General features: G+C 38.1%; 1 protein-coding gene across 17 annotated transcripts in view; it reads left to right on the forward strand.

Annotated features, from left to right (window-relative positions):
* The window catches only part of LOC106874415 (uncharacterized), a 232557-nt gene that overhangs the window by 146130 nt on the left and 71685 nt on the right, over window positions 1-14742 (forward strand). The window contains exon 1 of one of the 17 annotated variants that reach the window (XM_089341469.1): window positions 5527-6469. The exons of the other annotated variants lie outside the window; for them this stretch is intronic. Within the exon in view, the coding sequence (XP_089197595.1) occupies window positions 6463-6469 (7 nt within the window). The 5' untranslated portion in view covers window positions 5527-6462. Of the gene's footprint in view, window positions 1-5526; window positions 6470-14742 lie in introns of those variants that run through there. 17 annotated transcript variants of the gene reach the window in all.

Genomic DNA, 14742 nt, shown 5'->3' on the forward strand with positions numbered 1-14742 from the left:
AATATTAACGGTTTAAAATTTTTAAGGGAAAAATACATTTTTCAAACTTTGAAAAAGAAATTAAATTATCAAAAATACGTAAAATTGTTTTTTGTTTCTTTAAGGAAACCCATTTGAATGTAATTTTATTTTATTTATTTTATTCTATCCCCACACACATAAACAATTTCCGTCCCTGTAGTATTTTTGTTGTTATTGTTGTGCGTTGGTGTTAGGAAATGTGGGAGTGAGGCAGACTCCTCCCCTCCCCCATTTAACTTAAGACCAGGTATCATTAAATTGTTTTACTATGTGTATTCTGGGTTTTTGGAATAGATTCACAGCTGTGGGGTTAAGCAGCTTCTTTCCTAACCATGTGGTCTCAGGTTCTGTCCCACTGTGTGGCATCTCGGTGAATTGGCTTCTACTATAGCTCCAGGTCAGTCAAAGCCTTGTGAATGGATTTGGTTGTCAGAAACTGGAAGAAGCCTGTTGTGTGTACATGTGTATCATCATCCTTTGATGTCCATTTTCCATGCTGGCATGGGTTGAACGGTTTGACCAGAACTGGCAAGCCAGAGAGCTGCATCAGGTTCCAGTTTGATTTGGCTTGGCTTCTATGGCTGGATGCCCTTCCTAATGCCAACCACTCTACAGAGTGTGCTGGGTGTCTTTTATGCAACACTCGCACATGTATGTATATGTGTACATATATCTTATATGTCTGTGTGTATTTAGGTGTACCTTTATCACCCTCATACAAGTGATGCTGTTTGTTTCCAATCTTCCATGGAAAACATGTCTGGCGATAGGGAAGTAACACCTAGCCGGAAAATAGGTGAGGGTTGGTGACAGCAAGGACATCTAGCCATAGAAAATCTACCTCAACAAATTCTGTCTGGCTCAGTGTGTGTTTGTTTGTATACCCTTGCCTTGACATCATGTGATAGTTATAAATGAGTATAACTATCATATAAGCAATGTTGTTCATTTCCAGTCTTCCATGAAAACATGTCTGGTTATAGGGAAATAATACCTAGCCTGGAAACAGGTGAGGGTTGGTGATAGTAAGGACATTTGGCCATAGAATAATCTGCTTCATCAAATTCCATCTGACCCATGCAGGCGTGGACAGGTGGACGTTAACTAGTGATGGTAGTGGTGATATGTGTTCCTGTGTGTCAGAAGTAACTAAAAGGGTTGGCAGCTAGAAGAGCATTTTGGCTGTATGTATGTATATGTTTGTCTAAGAATATGTGAAGGTGCCTAATGGTCATGGTCATGGGTTCAATTTCCAGACTAGGCAACAATGCATTGTGTCCTTGAGTAAGGCACCTCCTTTCGTTCCAGTTTGCTCAGCTGCAAATGAGTACCAACCAATAGCTGGTGCAGCTGTCACATCTGTGATGCTCTACCAGATCAAGGGTGGAATGGCCAAGAGAGTATCTATGCCTGCTTGGTACTAAACAGGCACCTCAAACAATTATTGAAAGCCAGGTACATGCCACCAGGTCATATTCACTTGTGATTGACAACTAAGCTTTTTCTTTAACAAAAAATTCATTGCATCTATGTTTGTGCCTGACCATTGCTTGACAACCGGTGTTGGTGTGTTTACATCCCCATAGCTTAGCAGTGCCCCAGTGTGGCTGCAGTTTAATGACTGAAACAAGTGAAAGATAAAGATGATAAAGTATGATTTAACCTTTAGCATTCACATTGACTGTAAATGTTTTTAAGTTCCAGTTGGCCAAGATCTGGCCTCTCACATCTACCCTACAATGTCATTCTAAAAATAAACAATCATATCAAACTCTCAAAGCTGCAAGATAATGCAGGTTAAATCAAAGCAATATGCATTACATTTGACAGAGTAATTTGAATGCTAAAGAGTTAAGGGGGATTTGGTTGCTACTTCCAGCATATCAACTGTTCCTGTGGAAATCTTTTCATTGGCTTGTGATGGTCTCCTGTACTGGTTTTCCACCTTTTTCTTTTCTGTCGTTTTCTCTAAATAAACATTACTGAGTGAAAGAATGGTTGGCCTTAAACTTCTCATTTCTCTGATGGTTAATAAACCTTTTCTCAGCAACATCTCTCCTGTTGAGTAATTTTACTGAATTTAAACCTTAAGGCTTTAAGGATGATTGCACTCTTTTCATTTTTGGTTGGTTGATTTTTTTTGTTGCCTCTTTTCTTTTTTCTTTTTTTTTTGCCAACATTATTCCATCTGTGATAGTCGTTGGTTCCCAGCAGTTAAGAGCATCACAGTAAGAAGAGTTTAACTATCCTGTTAACAATTTATGTGGCTGGGCTGAGTTGAACTACTGTAGGAAGTGTTGTCAGTTGTTCTTTATATCCCAAATAACCTCCTGATCAAGTAAGTGGATGATCAGACATTCCATTCATGACTGTCTTTAAGAACATCACAGTTAAGAAGATTTAACAATCATGTTAGCAATTTTTATGGCTGAGCTGAACTGCTGTACAAAAGGAAGTGACACTCCTAAGCAAGCTGCTGATCAGCCGTTCTATTTGTGACTACTCCATGTTATTTTAGACTATAATTGCATCTGTTCCTCAGAGCTGGTGGCTCTTGTACATTCATCACTCAGGTACCCACCAATCCACCCTTCTCTCCACCTTTTCCTTCATTCTCTCCATTGTTGCATCCAACTTCACCAGTGTCTGCATCGACCGCTACGTCCCGTTCTTTCTCCCTTGCATGTGTTGACCCGCAACTGTTTAAAAAGAATATGAATGGCATCAAAACGACCAGTTTTGGAGGGCTTGCAAAGGGTCTTGGGTATTATTCTTTTCTCCAGACTCACCAAGAAAGAAAAAATAATTCATTTGAGGACTGCTCCTACCTAACCCTTTATATAACAGTTTGCCACAGACTTCCTCAGATTTCATGTTATAAACTTCTTGTCTTAAAGTAATCGAAATTGACCATTGGTGAGGATATCTTGTTTGACCACATTCAAATGGAGACTATTTGATTTTGGCACAGCTTCTATCACCAACTGTCTTCAACCATTAATTTGCATCGGCAGCAGTTTCTCTCTCTCTGTGTCTGCTCTTTCTCTACTATTATGATGGTTTCTGCTGTTCTGAAGTAGCTACCTTTCACTCCAGCCTAACTCTATTCCTCCCATTTTGCCTCAGCCTCCAAAGACAGTCCCAACACCACAGGTCTGAAACGGTCAAGGTCACCAGATATTTTATGGGGTGGGGAAAGCAATCTAGAACAGGACAAATTTGCAGTCCCATCCATCAGCTCAGAGCTAACATTTTTGCTTAAAAAAGAACTGGGGTTCATTTGTCTGACTAAACCCTGTAAGGCAGTAACCTCCAACTGGGCACAGTCCAGTGATTGAGACAAGTAAAACACACACACACCATTTTTTGAATCTATGCAAATATTGATTTCTCATATTGGCACAGCAGGGTCAGTCGATTTCCAGGAAATGGATTAAACGCATTGATTAAATCAAACCTGAGTATATAACTGGTATTTCTATATTTCAACTTCTACTCTCACAGTGATGAAAGGCAATGCTGACCTTTCTTTCTTTGGCAATAGGATTTTCAACTCACAACATAAGGGAGATTAATTAAATACCAATATTTTCTAATTGCCCCACTGATTATTGTTGTTGCTGAGCTTTAAAGCATTCTAGCCATGAGCATCCACGTCTACTTTCAGGACTACATTATTCAATGTTTTTGTTTTGTTTTTCTAAAGATGGTAAGTTTTTGGATAATTTAGTTGTTATTTCTAGCAAATAAAACGACCATACAGAGTCCATCATGCTTTAGTCTCTTTTGTTACATCTTGTGTTTTCAGAATAAAACAGTTTAAGCTTTAAAATGAAATAAACAAAATGACATAAACCAAGGCGAATTTTCTCTGACGAAAAATCCCTGATTCACTACTTCTCACCTCCCTACCCGTTTCTCATACAATATCGAGCTGTTCTTAGATACAACGTTTATGTCACGAGATCCTAAGCTGGATACTCGATTTATTACGTAGTCTTCTTACCAGTTTCTCAGTGCAGAGGTGTGTGATATCTCTTCTCTCTCTATCTATCTCTCTTCCCCGTTTTCTCTCTCTTTTTCCATATCTACCCTTCCTCTCTCTCTCTCTCGTCTCCTTTCTCTTCTCCCTTCTATCTTCTTACTTCTCTTTGTCATCACCCCTCCTTCCACTTATTTGTTTTTCTCTTCCTTCTGTCTCCTGTCTCTTCTCTCCTCCCCTCCTCTTGTCTCTCTTCCACTCTATTTCCCCCTCTCTATTTCAGTCTCGACTCCTTTTTCTACTGACTCCAAGTCTTATGTCTTCTCTTTCCTTCTTTGTATTTTCTCTCCCCCCTCTCTCACTCGACAGGGAGAGGTGGTGGTGGTGGTGGAATGCTAAACGCAAATACTACCAGTATATTAAAACATCATCCTTTTAACATTCTCAGTTCAAATCCCTCTAGGGGGGAATTGTGTAATAAAAGAAAATGTCCTGTAGAGAAAAAAACATATCAGTTATATATTAGGGTTAATTAGAATAGAACTGAATCGATTCTACCCGTTCACCGCCAACATCGCCGCCGCCACTGTCACACACCACCCACAAAAAATAAAATATTAAAATGAAATCTGTGGCCTTGTGTACTTTTTCTACAGAAATCGATAACAGCAGTGAAGTCCCTCCACTTATGCAATTTCTGTTGTTGCTGTGGCTGAAATTACTTTTGTGTGCAAAAGTCTTACATTTATTTGTGTATGAATAAATAGATATGAGATTGGTGTTCTAGCCATGACCATCTTGTCATATTTTTCAGAAGCACTTCCTTGAATATTTTTTAAACGGTATGGTGTGGTTTGAAGGATTTGACTGCTATTTCTGTTGCGGTCGTCGTAACGACGACAGTATTTGCTGCTGCTGCTGCTATTGTTGTTGTGATTGCTATAGGATGCAACAACAACGGCTGTTTTGATAACATTTACTACTACTACTAGTATTACTACTGCTGCTACTACTACTACTACATGTGTCTGTGCGTGCGTGTATGTATAGTTAAAGATGTGCGTACATATATATATATATATATATATATATATATATAAAGGATATACCTCAGTATATAAGGATGTGTGTTATATGCATATCATATATACACATGTGTATGAATATATGTCTGCGTTTGTATGCATATTTATGTATATATAAACTGTTGCTGTGCTACTGTTATTACTGGTACCACAGGCGCTGCTGCTGCTTCTTATAACATTGCTGCTGCCGCTGTTACACTGTAGCAACAACAGTAACAGTGGTAGTGGGTGGTAGCGGCGACAGAATTTAGTATCTCTAGCAGCAGCAGCAGCAGTTATAAAGCTTGTTATACAGGCTATGTATGTATGTATAGCGGAGAGCACCACCCCCTCCTACTTTCACAAGAATGTGGCATAATTAGTATCTGTGTAGGTGAAGTTGAATTTTTTTTCCCCTTCTTTGTTCCTATCTGTCTTTTATCGCCTCTACCCACTCTTGTCTTTCATTTCTCATCGCCCAAGCGAGAGTTGCTCGCGTTACCCAGGCGCACAACCGTTGCCTTCTTTCAGTGGGACTTGGGGGACAGACACACATACACACTCCCACATACATACACTGTCACTCACTATTCTATCTGTCTTTCGTCTGATGTGGTCACTGGTTTAAGTTGACCTGGCCTGGACTTGTCTTGGCTTGGTGTCACTTACCAAGTCGCCCGTCCTCATCTTCTCACACACACGCCGCGGTCTACCTACCTATTCTTTGCCGCTGCCGCCCTCTCTTCACCCAACTCTACCTTCCTCTAGTGGGAAATTTTTACAAGTCTTCTCTGGTTGTCCTTTCTTTGAGTGAACAACAGAGAAGTCAGTTGAGTTTTTCCAGAGCGTTCTGATACAGGTTTGTTGAATTATTAGTATTAATCTTTTTGTTTGTCACCATCTTTTTTCCCTTCCTTTGATATTGTAGCCAACACATCCACATACTAACACACATATATAAGTACTTAAAAGTGCATGCGTACACACACACATTTCTGTATGTCTGTATGCCGTCGCTGCACACACTTCAATATTAAAACACGTACACCATTCCTTGACGTAAATACACGCGCGCGCACACACACACCACTCCCGTTCCTATCATCAACTGTTGTTATCGGAGCCTCACCAGCTGTTCTAATCATTCCTTGTTGACTTTCTGAAATTGCCATCTGGTCCTGCTTTGAAGCCGTTGACACACGCATACACACATACACCCACTTCTGTGTGTCTGTCCCTTGTAGGAAGGAATGTGTCTACCTCTTCGAGTTGTCACATTTCCTTTTTCTTATTTTTCTTTTGATATCGATGTTAAAATGTCTGGTCTAAATATTTAATCCCACCCTCAACTTCCATATCTATTAGCTGGACTACCAACTTCAGTTTGACAAACAAATGAAAGGTAATTTATTTGACTAAAAAATTTTTTGCTGCCGTTTATTTATTTATTTTTTAACGACATATATATATATATACACGCAGTCATACATTCTTAAATACATACACACATACACTAAAACACGTTTTTAAACACTCCCACATACATGCATTATTAAACAGACATTTATACATACATACTTAAACATATTCACATGCATTTCTCATTTACACATATATATTCAAAGACTGTTTCTCAAATATTGAGTTCTTTTACAGTGCGACTACTAGGCTGAGGTTTTCAGTCCGTAAGCTACTCCGAGTTTTGTTCTGTTCACATTGCTTATGCGACACCATAAATGAATTCATTCTGCTCTTTGCCCATCATGGGCGGTACGCATTCGCGTAATTATATACATGCATACATATATATCTACACACACGCTGCGCACATTCTAGTGTGTGTATATATATATATATATATATATACACACACACACATACAAGCATACATGAGCGCGTATGTGTATTTTTAGTGGCGTTATTCGATATCGTCTTTATTTTATATATACCAACACACGAAACTCTTGGACCTTGAGTCACTCTTTTGTGCTAAATATTAATAAAAGTGTGTGTATGTATTATATACGTACACATATATGTCTATTGAAATCTTCTGATCCTTGTTTTTCCAAGTATCCTCCTTGTTACGAGAGGAGTTTGGCTTTCGATGAGCAATATCATTTTCTCTGTAGAAATACATATTACTAATCCGTTGTCTATCCCCACAACCTTATATAATACTGTCACGTACACACACTCTCTGTGTGTGTGTATATATACACATATATATATATATATATATATAGAGAGAGAGAGAGGTGTGTGCCACCCGCGTTTTTTGGCGTATGTACTCGTGCGGGTATATGTATGTACATATATATATGAACCGCTCTAACACATGTATGCTTACGTACGTATATACATACATCCGTGACTAACGGGAAGTAGAAACTCAAAAGTAGTAACGAGGTAAAAGCTCCGGCTTGAATTAAATAATATATATATATATATATATATATTGAATACTTCTTCTACATTTATATTCATACACGCACGCACATGATCATATATATAGTACTTTTTCTTCTACATTTATACTCATACGCACACATGGTTTTATATATAATACTCACGCACATATACATACACACATTCACATCTACCAACCCTATTTGTGACACTGGGGTGGATAGACTTACAGCCATATATTTGTCTTCATTGACATGTTAAACTATTATACTATGGTGATAGCGTGTAGTATGTGTATCTATGTATGTATATATATATATGTATATGCATATAGCGTGTGCAATACTTTTTACCTGGTTGTCTTGAAATGAAATTACAAGTAATTTACTAGGTCTGTTCAATGTGACTATAACTCCTCCTCCTCACCAGTAAAAAGTAGTCATTATTATAATTTAGTATGGAGTGGTGGATAACAAAGGTGGAGCGACGGGTTGAATAGCTTGGTCATTTTAATTACGCCCCCTTCATGCTCCGAGTTCAAATCCTGTTGGGAGTTTGCACTTTGCTTTTTTTTTTTTTTTTGCCTTTATTTGTTTTCGAAGTCGCTTAAATAAGGTACCGATTGCAGTTTAGATTCTTCAACCTCACATTGACTGAGCAGCCCAAATAATAAAGATGTTGAAGTGGTTACTATTTTTTTCTTTCATAAGCCTTGTCTTCCCCCCCCCCAGTTTAAGGGTGATTTAGCTATTTCTAGGAGGTCAAGCGACTGCATAAAACAAGGGCTATTTATTGGTTTGTTCGATAAAATATTGAGGTAGATTAAATCCCCACATCTTCACACAAGCATTAAGACCGTTGTTCTTGTGCATGCGTTTGTAATTATCATAATTTTAGATCTTACATAGGCACCAGGCCTCGATTTTAAGAGGATAGCAAAAAAAAAGGGGGGGGGCAATGGATTAAATCAGTGATTCTTAACCATTTTTTGTACTTATGAACTCCCTTGATTCCTCTTTTACCCTGGTGGGCTCTCACGGCCATTCGATATTTAAAAAAAATCCTATTATATTTTTATACTTAGATATTAGGAATTGCATAAAATATTAAGATATTTTGTGTATTGTAAAAGTATAAGTAATTTATTGCTCATAAATTTCAACAAAAAGATCTTGTATGAACCCCCCAAGGGTCATGTGAACCCAGGTTTAGACAGGAGTGGAGAGGGGTAGTTGAAGACTGACTGGGAGAACGAAAGGTGAAGTTCATCTTGGTGGGATTCAAAACTAGAACTTCCGGTGAAACTCTGAGTGCTCAGCCAGTTTCATTGCTCAAACAAACTGATGAGTAAAGGCTTTGCCATCATCACCATTTTGTCCTTTCTTGTAAGCAGGAAACTCGAAGTCACATTAACTGAGATTTGGTTACTATTTCTAGCATGTCCAGCGACCATGTACAAGCATTCTTATCAGTTCACACTCTTATAATTTGGGTGAGCCAGTAAAGATGTTTAAACATGGTCGATTGAACTGCTAGAAATAGCAGCCATATTTCGTTAATGTGGTCTTGTATTTCCTGCCTGTAGAAAAAACAGGATGGTTATGATAAGGTCTTTGATGATATATGCTTGTCCAAGACTGACCTGGGTTTAAAGAGTAACAGGAGTAACGCATGCAGCTGTTGTCTCTTGGCATTTTATTGTCTGCAGTTTATGTACCTAGAATATTCTTGTATATTGTTCATTATTATTATTAATCATTATTGCAAAGAAAGATTGTTCTTGAAGTGGCAGTCATTAGAGGATCAGTGAGGAAGGTGTCTTTACAGTATTTTAGTTCAAATCCTGCTGCGGTCAACCTTACTATTTATCCCTCTGGGGTTTTCAATGTAATAAAATAGTCAAATACTAGAGTTGGTTTAATCCTTTCTCTCAAACTTCTGGCTTTGTTTCTATCATCGCCATCAACATTGAATGTTTTCTATGCTGGCATGGATTGGACAGCTTGACAGGAACTGGCAAGGCCAGAGCCCGCATCAGGTTCCATAGTCTATTTGGCTTGGATTCTATGGCTGGATACCCTTCTTGGTGCCAACCACTTTACAGTGTGTGCTTCTTACATGATACCAGCACCCACATCAATGCTTTGGACTATCTTTAGAATGATGTTGCAGAGAAGACATGAGAGGTGGGATCTGGCTGATTCGTATACAAAACAGAATATTTGGGCTGGTTATGGCTAATGAGTTAGTTTCTAGTTTTACTTTACATCACTATCTTTACAGTCAAATAGTGGGGCTGTTAACTCTGTGTTAAGGCCTGTGTGTCTTTGTAAGAAAATATTACTGACTTCAGATATTGTTGGGGTTAACTTTACTGTTTATCTTCCTGTGATTGACAAAATAAGTACTAGGTTTAATGTTTCTCACTCCCAAATGTGGGATGTGTGCTAATGTCCAAGACCATACAGAGCAACGAAACCTTTCTTCATGCAAACTTAACTTTTTACTTGTTTCATTCATTGGATTGCGGCCATGCTAGGGCACTGCCTTGAAGGGTTTAGTCAAACAAATCAACCTCAGTGCTTTTTTTTTAAAGTCTGGTACTTACTGTGTCTTGGTGCACAACACTCTTATGTGGATGTAACTAAACCAACACCACTTCTCAAGTGGGTGAGGGATAAACACATGCATAAGTGTGTGTGTGTATACACACACACACACACACACACACACACACACACAAAATGGGCTTCTCTCAGTTTCCATCTACAAAATGCACTCACAAAGCTTTGGTCGACCTGGAGCTAGAGTGGAAGACACCTGACCAAGGTACCACACATTGGTACTGAACCTGGAATCTTGTTTGAGAAGCAAGCTTCTTACCATGCAATCATTTCAAACAACTGCTGTGTGTAGGATTGATTTAGCTATCAATCAAGCCCATCTTAAGAATTGCCATAACATCTTTTGTCCTGAAAGGACTGGGCAATTTTCCTCTGCCGAATATGAGAGTGGGCTTTTTTTTGCTTTTTTTTTTTCCTGAAGATTGATATGTTCATCTTTGGTCAGGTCCTTGTCAACTTCAAGTTCCACTTGGCAAGACAAGGGTTTGGAGGAAGGTGAATTTTTTCAAAAGGTGAAAGAGCATAGTTAGAAGGCACTTGCTCTTGATAGGTAGAGAAATCCTGGATCTGTGGGGTTCCTTGATTGACCCTAGGTAACTCTTTCCCACATTGAGATTCCTCATTTTATACTTTTATAGTTTGGGCTTCCTTACTTGTTTTTCTTTCAAGAATCTCTCAAGCCGAGACTAAAATGTTTTGTAACATTTTACTGCTTTTTATATTCTGAGTTCCAATTCTGCCATGGTCGTCGTTTCTTTCAGAATTGGATGAAATTAAATACCAGTCATGTACTGAGGTTGATGTGAATGACCAACCTCCTGCCTTTGGATATCTGGCCTTTGTGCCTATGCTGGAAACAGTACTAATTAATTGGATGGTAGATTGACAGAATCATTAATCTTGCAGTATTTCTTTCTGTTCTTTATATTTTGAGTTCAAATCTTGCCAAGGTCGACCCGGCTTTTCATTTTTCCAGTTCATTCTAATCAACTTTTTCTCTCCTCTCAAATATCTATCTGTCCCTGTGTTCATGTTAGAAACTTAATAATAGATAGAAGGGCAGAACTGTTATGGTGTTGGTCAAAAAAAAAAGAAACCACCATTGGGTATTTGTTCCATCTCTTTGTTCTGGGTTCTAATCCTGCAAAGGTCAACTTTGATAGATAGGTGGTAAAGCAGCAGAAAGAATGCTTTATGGCATGTAATTCCCCTCCCCCCATCCAACCCATGCCCTTTTGTTCCTCAAAGGACCCCATAGAAGGATCAACAATCAAATGTTGAAGGTTGATCTGCTCAGCCATTGAATGTGACCTTGGGTCACACTAAAAGAAATCATTCTTACTTGCCATGGTATTTCTCTCTCTCTCTCTCTCTCCTCTCTTCCCCCTCTATCCTTTTCCTTTCTCCCCATCCCCCTCTTTCTCACTCTTTCCCTTCCTCCTTTTCCTTACACCTCTCCCTTTTCCTCCTCAACCCTTCTCATTGGAATCTCTATTCAAAATCTCTTTACTTAATCACTGTACTGTTAGTTGTTTGACCCTTCCCACCTACTTAGCAGCAGCAGCATCATCATCATCATTACAGCCACTGCTGCTTTGGTTCATTCCAAACTGTTTCATTTATCCTGGACCTCCAAGCAGTGTTATTATGGCTCTGACATTTAAGGGTCTGTGTCCTGTTTACACTAATTTAAGGCAGTAACATATATGTATGTATGTATGTTACTGCTTCATGTCTACCTTCTATGCTGGCATAGGCTTGGATGGGTCAACCTAGTTCAAGTCAATTCTTATTTAGTTACTGCAATATATATATATATTGTATTATACATAATGTGTGACATAGAGGTTATATATTGTATTTTATGTATGTGATATATCATATATACATTGATGTAATATATAAAAATATAAAATGTTACAGGTGTAGGTGTGTGCTAAGAAGCTTGCTTCCTAACCACATTATTCCGGGTTTAGATGCACTGCATGGCACCTTGGACTAGTGTCTTCTAATGTAGCCTCGGATTTGGATTTGGCAGATGGAAACTGAAAGAAACCCATCGTATATATATATATATATATATATATATATATATATATATATGTATATATTTGAGTGTGTCTGTATTTGCACCCCTCCCCCGTCAATCGCTTGACAACCAATGTTGGTGTGTTTATGTCCGCATAACTTAACTGTTTAGCAAAAGGAACCAACAGAATAAGTACTAGGCTTACAAAGAATGTCCTGAGGTTAATTTCTTTGACTAAAAACCCTTTAGTGCGGTGCTCCAGCATGACCGCAGTCAAATGACTGAGACAAGTAAAAGACTCTATATATACATTATCTAAATGATGTGTGTGTGTATATATATATATATATATATATATATATATATATATAGTACATTATTTAAATATGTATGTATATATTTGTATATGGTTTGAAGGGTTATTTATTACTTGCTCAGGATTAAAATGGCATCGTTTGTATATAATTACGGTTATGTTGAAACAGGTGATATGGGAAAGTTCAGCACTGACAACAAAACATTTGTGGAGTAAATGATGGGCTAATTTGTCTAAGCGATATGCTATGCGTCTGTTTGGAGTATTTCAGGCCCTAACCTGTGGGGGTTATTTGATTTTTGAACACACTGAGAAGCTGTCAGTGGATGTACTCTCTTTTGCAGCAGTCAGCGCTGTCTAACATGACCCATCATCTGAATTGTCGACACCTCCTTCGGGTTTGTTGTCCTAAATCACTCATAAAGTAAATTTAGAAGAACTGTGGTTGTTCATTTGGGGGTAACAGGGAACCAATGAGGTGATAGACTTACCTTTGAACTTTGACGTTGTCATAAATTCATATTTATCTATCTTCTTAGATGCACCAAACAATGTCATTTGCAGAGTTGTATTGTCTGATATTGTTCAGAAAATCCTTTGACTGGATGGAAATGCCTTCTAGAAGATCTATAAGACGTTGATAAGGAGCTGGTAGTGCTGGCAATGTTACCTGACCGCCTGAGCAGCATATATTATTTGTTTCATTTGAAAATTTTAAAGCTCTACAGAAAACACAATTTGTATTTAGCACACCAATTTTAGACAGTTATTATTTTTATAAGAATGGGATGGATCATATCTGAAAACGGCTTCAGGAGTTGTGAAGAATGAATTTGTATGTAGTCTGTTTCTGAGAGCTATTCTATTGGACCTCTGTCTAATCATTAAAACATTGATCCAGCATTAAGTGCTGCAACATACATTTGCTGATCTTGAGAAAACCTCATCTAGCTTCTCTCTTCAGACTCTTGCCTTTGGTTTTCTACAATCATCCTTGCTTTATGCTTGGTTCTTTGGTGGCATATTTTTCCCAATATTGTAAACAAAAAATTATGAACATAGAAAGAAATTATCCATTAATCCCTATTTTTGTAAGCAGTTGTATCCATAAAAATTTTATTTGCAGATAGTACAAATTGAGAAAAGAGAAAGCGAAAAGAACAGGAAGTGAAAGATGTATGTACGTCTATATGAAATGGATGTGTGTGCGTGCGTGCTTGCACATGTATGTGAGAGAGAAAGAGGTTGAGAGAGAGTGAGTGAAGGTGTGTTTCGTGATGATTGATGTCTTTTAAGGTACACACACATATAGAAAGTGTCGGCGGCGAGCTGGCAGAAACATTAGCACGCCGGGCGAAATGCTTAGTGGTCTGCCGCTACGTTCTGAGTTCAAATTCCGCCGAGGTCGACTGTGCCTTTCATCCTTTCGGGGTCGATTAAATAAGTACCAGTTATGCACTGGGGTCGATATAATCGACTTAATCCGTGTTTGTCTGTCCTTGTTTGTCCCCTCTGTGTGTAGCCCCTTGTGGGTAGTAAAGAAATAACACATATAGAAAATGTGACATCATATAAAATTTTTACAATAGTTGATTTGTGGAAAAGATTGTTTAATTTTTGACATGTGAATGGAAATTAGCCAAAATAGTACTGAATCGTTTGATACGCCATACGTCAAAATATGTAACTTGGTTTTGGAAGGCATAAGGAATATATAATATATAGGACAGCATCTCGCATAACAATACAGACGTAATACTGAAATAGTGTAAGAGATAAGATTGCTCTGGGCTCGCATTAGGCAAGAAGCTGGAAATTGTTTTGGCCCATGACACTGCATGGACCTTGGCTTTTGTATTTGACACCTGTTGCTTTAAGTATTTTATTTATATATATATGTATGTATGTATGTATAAGCCAGCAAGGGAGATCTCTACATGGTAGCAAGACCTTGTAGAAATAGCAGCAAAATCTCCCTCAAAGCACCCTACTGTCTTAATCCGACAATTCTGTCTATTATGTAGTTTGAATGAGAAACTGTAACTAAAGATTAAGATTATTAACCCAACAGAGAGAAGAGAGACAGCATAGCAACAGTTTTGGCTGACTGTCATCCTATACTCCCCTTGTTTCTTGCGAAATGGTATGTTCTGGCTGTCTGAGCAACTGGTTGTTTTAATGGTGGAACAAACAGGACATAAAGATTACAAAAATAGTGATTCTCACTTTGAAACTAACAATTTTGAAAATCTTTTTACATTACGGAATGCCCTGCTCTCATGTATCCATGTTTAAAA

Source organism: Octopus bimaculoides, chromosome 24 (genome assembly GCF_046866305.1).
Source record: "Octopus bimaculoides isolate indiv1 chromosome 24, ASM4686630v1, whole genome shotgun sequence".
NCBI lineage: Eukaryota > Metazoa > Mollusca > Cephalopoda > Octopoda > Octopodidae > Octopus > Octopus bimaculoides.